The sequence below is a fragment of the Ctenocephalides felis genome, unplaced genomic scaffold (assembly GCF_003426905.1).
Source record: "Ctenocephalides felis isolate EL2017-DRISC unplaced genomic scaffold, ASM342690v1 CF-g0.4_SCAFFOLD_01886, whole genome shotgun sequence".
NCBI lineage: Eukaryota > Metazoa > Arthropoda > Insecta > Siphonaptera > Pulicidae > Ctenocephalides > Ctenocephalides felis.
Genome location: NW_020538040.1, coordinates 145,524,807 through 145,531,405, shown reverse-complemented (window position 1 = coordinate 145,531,405; position 6,599 = coordinate 145,524,807). Strand labels below are relative to the sequence as shown.

At 30.4% G+C, this 6,599-nt stretch overlaps 1 protein-coding gene across 1 annotated transcript; it reads right to left on the bottom strand.

Annotated features, from left to right (window-relative positions):
• Positions 1-2,679: 2,679 nt before the first annotated feature.
• On the bottom strand, positions 2,680-6,232 carry LOC113378306 (eukaryotic translation initiation factor 4E-1A-like). Its single transcript, XM_026618841.1, has 5 exons — positions 5,940-6,232; positions 5,691-5,884; positions 5,413-5,590; positions 4,093-4,180; positions 2,680-2,952 (listed from the first exon to the last, which is right to left on the bottom strand). Exons 1-5 carry the CDS (start codon positions 5,961-5,963, stop codon positions 2,786-2,788), a joined length of 651 nt encoding a protein of 216 aa, XP_026474626.1. The 5' UTR covers positions 5,964-6,232; the 3' UTR covers positions 2,680-2,785.
• Positions 6,233-6,599: the final 367 nt, after the last annotated feature.

The window sequence follows — 6,599 nt, the reverse complement described above, 5'->3', positions numbered from 1 at the left end:
ATGTTTATCGCCCATCATATTACGTTTAATGAATACGGTAAATATATTATATAATAAACAAGTATTTTTTGACTTTTGCATTGAAGCTTATAGAATATATACTCAAGACTCGGATTGCATCTCATTCTCAAGCATTAAAACGTATATACTCTGACGAAACAAAGGAACGAAATCTGTCAAGAATAAAATTTACAGTGCTGAAAAATAAATTAAACGACGTGGGCTGTGGGATGGAGTGATATTTCATGGTGTGTCATAGTGATAACTGACAATTATATCTGTAACATTTCCATCGAATCCAATTTCCGTGCGCGATATTGCTCAATTAACGGCCGCCCGTTTTTTCTCCTCTCAGCTACCGTGCCGCGAGTGGCGGCACGAATCGCCGTGTCTTCGCACGACGCGAACGATTGGAAGGGACACCGGAGGATAGTTTGGGATAATAAAAATATAATTATTTACTCATATGTATATTTACTTGTTTTTGGTGACTTTAATTAGGAAATATTATTATTTTTATATAGGACATTTTTTTTAACTTTAAGTTATGGTAATCGCAAAAAATCGAAAATGATTTTTTTATTTTTCTTTACGTTTCAAAGGTTTCTGAACATTGTGGCATACCTTATATTTAGAAAAAATGGATGTATGTGTGTGTGTTCTTCCTGAACAAAACAGATTGTATTTAACGTGTAAATAGGAAAATGTAAAAAACGATAAAAAAGTAAACTAGTGGTGCATGGCATCGTGCCTTAAGGTAAATTGCTGCATCTTCCCGTACAGTAATAAAATATTAGAAAAATTTGAAATGTTTTTAAATATATTATTATAAATACTGTAACATTCATTCTTCGTATTTTATAGACAAAATATTAAAACATATAATTTAGATTTTTATTATTATTATTTTTTATAACCAATCTGAACCTTGGGTTCAATGAGGTTATTGGCTGATGGGTGTAGGGCTTTTAGAAATTCCCCCAGTGGGGAATTTCCTTACATAAATATATTGATTGTTAATTTATTGAATCTTGCGGCCTGAATCTTGTCTCATAATTCTATGAATTATATAAACTGAATTTCAATGTTAAAATTATTTATAGAGAATAAAAGTGAATAACTCTCGTTACTTTTACTTTACGACAAGGTTCATGCCCTCCTATTAGATTGAATGGTGATTTGGTTCCTGTATCCAATGTTGTTAAATATCTGGGAATACATGTAGATAGAAGACTAACCTGGCATGAACATATTTTAAAGAAGCGTCACCAGCTTGAATTAACACGTAGACAACTTAATTGGTTAATGGGCTGAAAATCACAAGTCACAATAGAAAATAAACTCCTAATATACAAGACAATTATTAAACCAATATGGTCCTACGGCCTACAACTATCGGGTGCGGCCAGTAAATCGAACATAACTATTCTACAAAGGTTCCAAAATAAAATTTTGAAAGAAATCGTTAACGCTCCAAAATACGTTCCCAATTGGTTGATACATCAAGATCTCACAATTCGAACTATAGAAGAAGAAATTAGTCTTTACTGCAAAAGCTCGTCTAAGTCGTCATCCAAACCTATTAGCGTTAGATCTGCTCTAGCCTTCACCGCCAAAGCGTCTCAAAAAAGAATCTGCAATAATTTACTACAAAATATAACATAACATCTAAGAAGGTGCTATTGCAGGATAGCGATCCTTCTCACGCAGTCAAATAATATATAACTGTAACAATATGGCTGAATGTACTTTGTGTAGCTTGCTATGAAAAAAAAATAATAAAAAAAATTAAATTATTGTAGATTGAATTCAAATTAACATCCAAATTATATTCGATATTCAAAAAATGTTTTTGAAAGCAAACAGTTTTTGAAATTATTCAAATCGAATGCGTCGTTCTCGCAAAAACTACCATTTTTTACACATTTACCTCCGTATCTTGGCTGGACTTTTTCTGCCAAAAACTAATAACCATTTCACCCCATCTTCACAAATTAAATGTTTTCTGAATCATTTCAATCGGATGCCCGGTTCTCGTAAAAAAACAAATTTCCATTGTTTGCACTCTTTGCTTCGTGTCTCGCAAACGGCTGGGCCGACCTTTTCCAAAAACTAATCAGCACTTTTTCAATCATTCATATTGGTTGAGCGGTACTACCGAAAACGTCGACGAGCAATTGTATCAGCACATACTTACACACTCACTCTTACACACACACGTACATACACGCATTTCATTTTTTCTTAGGTATGCCAGAATGTTCAGAAACCTACGAAACATGAAGATATGCAAAAATTTTATTTTCCATTTTTGGCTCAAGACTGTAATACCTTACAGGAAGTTAATAATTCAGAACAAGTTTTAATATAATATTATGTTTTCCTGTTTTCTAATTCATTCAAAAATTTACAACAAAAATTTGATATACTTTATAAAATAACTAAATTTGATATACTTTATAAAATAATTAGAAGAAGAACCAATGAACACTCGGATTTTATATACAGTTTTGTGCACGGCGTGTTTTCATTAAAATAAAGAATAAAATTTAAAAAATATATATTAAAAATTTAAGTCTTTTGGGACTTAAACATTTATATTAATTACCATTTTAAAAACTAATATAAAAATAATTTAGTAATATCTAAGTGGGTACGTGAACATGACATTCTTGCAATGGGCGGAATAATTTGTCTTGTGGCGAACACTTTTAATTATCGATACGTTAATGTTAAAATGGATATTGTGTAGAATTAGTTCTATGCTTGGTCCAGTTTTCAAATATCAAATCAAGTATGCGTATCTTGGTGAGACTATCGTGTGCTTGAGCTTAGCGTTGTTGTGTGTTTGGTAGCCGATGTAATTTCCAGGAGCTATTGCCAACTGCTGTTTTAGGGTTCTGCCAATTGCCACTATTGACGGGGAGTGGTCGGCATCGGCTGTCCATAAAGCTATGGTAAAGGTATAATTTCATTCAATGATTATATATTTATACAATATATATATATATATATATATATATATATATATATATATATATATCGGCAATAAATCTATGCAAAAAAACTCATAAAATTTATTATATAAATACTCACCCTGAATATTTTCTTTTAATTATGTAATAATACTTGTGTAGATCAATATTAACACTTTAGGGACGGCTGTCCACCTGAGTGGACAAACATTTCCTGTGAGGCACATGCTATTTTATAAACAATGACTCAGTTTGCTTCGAAAAGTTGAATAAATTACATATAGCAGTGATAAACAGTGTTGTGTTTTAAAAATAATTTTAAGTAATTTTAGAAGTATTTTTAGCCCTGTTCTTTGCTATATAGTCTTTTTTTAATATTTAAAACGACCGAGCGCTTTTAAATATGGCAAAATTTTGTGAATTAAGCAGTAGTGAGTTTCAAATAGACATTCATACAGACAAATTTTACGAAATTACTATTCGCACCGAAAATAGTGATGAATGTGATGATGATATTATCCAACCAACAGAAAGAAGAAGAATTTCGACAAATTAAATGAAGAGCGGAAAGATATTAGCGAATGTGCCGATTCTCCTTCAATAATCGAGTTTGACATACATAAACTAACACCCCGACTACAAATACCAAGCAATATAAGACATCCAATAGATTATTTTACTTTATATTTTACAAATGAATTATTAGACAATATAACAGAAAAAACAAACCATTATGGCAGCACAAAAATGAACAAATATACTGACTAATCAGTGGCATATTCTAAATGCGAGAGAAAGAAAAACGGATCGTATTGTCTGTTCTGACAGAGAAGCACCAGGATGAAGGCGGCGGACAACATTTTATTGCAAATCATGTCAAAATCAATCAGCTATGCATTCTGGAAATTGTTTTGAACGTCACCATTCTTTATAAAATGATTAAAAATAAATTAATATTATAAATGTATGTCTTTCAATAACCACAAATTTTTATCAAACAAATTGCATAACATACACAATGAAATCAAGTTTACAGCCGGTAGATTGTTTTGAAATCGGTGCCGTCCCGCAAGTGTTAATAATATTTGCTAATAAAAGAATAAGAACTATATATTACCTACGGTGTCACCGTTTTCACTTAAATTCACCGAAGCACCGCAAATGTATAGTGAATAATCAAATATTTCACCTACCATGCACAACACCTGAAAAAATAAATACAAATTATTCAAAACAAAATATTAGTTAAATTAATAAATAAAGAGTTATGAATTGCATTTTCATTTGATTTTTTTCAATAATTGAATCATGTGATTTGTAATGAGTATTGTTAGATTCGATAATTAAAAGTTTCCCATACCCCCGAAATGTAGACAACATTTATAAGTAAAAATTTAAATAAATATTTTTTTCTGAGAAAAGAAAGCTAATACAATGAAACCTTAATTATGTTTCCAAAATAAAAAAATTATTAAACTTTCAAACTTTTTGAATTTCAGTTTGACTCATTCTCAGTTGAAAAAACTCCAAAATATAATATACTGAATATTGTAATTAATAAAATAATTAGGTTCCGGTTTGGCCGGGACAGTCCCGTATTTCTACCTTGTGTCCCGGGTTTTTCTAAAAGCAATATTTGTTCCGGATTTAGATTTTTTGTCCCGATTGAAAATTAATAGTTAAATTAACAAACATTATGAAAACAAACGAACAAATTCTAAATTATTCGAATTTTGAAAAAAATTGAATAGAACATATAGATCGTAATATATAAGACATATTATAATAGCATAGATAAGAATGTATTAAGGAAGTCCACAATTCTGATTAAAAAAAAATTATTCATATAAAAAAAAATTATATAAATAGCATATGTTATTTAAAAGACCAAACCCCGTCCCGGATTAGCATAACCAAAAATAACCGCCCCAGTTATGACTTAAAAAAATAAGGTCATCTTAAAAATAACCAACAATCATATTATACAGTAAAGTAAAACTAATGTCTAAAAAATTTTTTTTTGCTGAAGATGAAGGATCTCGAAACGTATGAAAGTCTAATATAAACAACATATATATTTAACATAAAAACATATAAATTTAATTAAAAAAATCAAATTAAAAAAAATGAACTCTTGTAAACGTACGCATAAGTTGTTCATAAAATACGCATAAAATACGTCTTAAATTAATATAATGGCATAGATATAAACGTTGTTCATAAAATACGCTCGGCTTAATTTAAAAAGCACTTATAAGTTTACAGTATATAATAAATAATCTATTTGAAATTATTCTAAACAACTATTGATTATTCTCATTTCTTGAATGTTTAATTACGGTACGGAAAGTTCCAGCAATTTGCCTTAAGGCACGATGCCATGCGCCCCACTATATTCGGTATGCAATAATGCTATAATAATCATAAATGTTCTTACCGTGTTAAGCCAAGTTTCGTGCAAATCCATATCTCGTTGGGCTACATCCAAATGGATAGCCCACTTTCCGCCTCGAATGTTAGCAGGATCCTCCCACACTGGTCTTATTCCTGGTTTAAAGATACCAAATGCACACCCGTTTCCTAAGTCGTGGGCCAATTTCACATGGTTATGACATCTATGATAACAGAAGAGGAATAAAATAAAATAAAATGATTAAAATTGTTGACAGCTAGGCAGATTTATTGAGAACGCCTAGGTTGACAGTTGAAACTCACGTCCAAAAATCTTCGACAGTGTCAAAAGTTACAACGGGTACTTGATGCAGAGAATAGTTGGTGTCTACTCCTTTTTGATAGTGCCACAACGTCCAAGGCCTAACTAGGGCATGTTTAAACATTACTGGCTGGTTCTCGAATACAGATGATCTGGTTCTGTACGATGCCAGAGCGTTGAAATAATCAAGATGATTCTGAAAATATTATTGTTAAATAAAATTCTATATTGATTAAGTAAATGATGTTTACCTTCTGTGGATTATTGTTATCCATTGCTGCCCGAAAATATTCACATTTGTTGTTTTGTGCTAGATGCTTCGATTCGATGAAAAACAAAGGTTCCGAGCCTACGTGATCAGCAATCGATTGCACATTGTTTTATGTCGATGCCTACTGTATTGTTATAAGTGACATTTAGTAATTCCGTTAAGGCAAATAATAATTTACAGATTAATTGAGAATTAAAATTTGTGTTTAACAGCAGAAAAATATAAAGATCTCCTTAAATTATTTTCCTAATTAGTGAGGTGAAGTATGAGCTGTTTATGTCAGTTGTCAATAATGCTAAATAAAAGAGTGTTTTTAAAAGCAGTGACATTTCCATCGAACGTAATATCGTATATAATATTTCCATTAATTCCATTTTAGTATTTGATTACTTAAATAATAAATAAATTAATAAATAAATAAATTGATTAATTAATTACTAAATGAAATTAGTTTTCAAAACAAAGATAATATGCAGCACTCATCAGATTATTTTCGTGAAGTTTGAATTATTTTGTGGCAGCTGGCAATAATTTTAAGTAAAAGAGTGTTTTTAAAAGCAGAATAGTATTATTTATATTTTGTACATTATGGCGCTAAATGTGTGTTAAATACTAGATGAATAGCCAAAACCTACCTAAC

Coding starts and splice junctions, on each gene's coding strand:
- LOC113378306 (XM_026618841.1), bottom strand. CDS start 5,963: ATGGATAACAATAATCCACAGAAG. Junction 5,591..5,690: donor ACTGTCGAAGATTTTTGGAC/GTGAGTTTCAAC, acceptor CTGTTATCATAG/ATGTCATAACCATGTGAAAT. Junction 4,181..5,412: donor ACGAAACTTGGCTTAACACG/GTAAGAACATTT, acceptor TTATTTTTTCAG/GTGTTGTGCATGGTAGGTGA.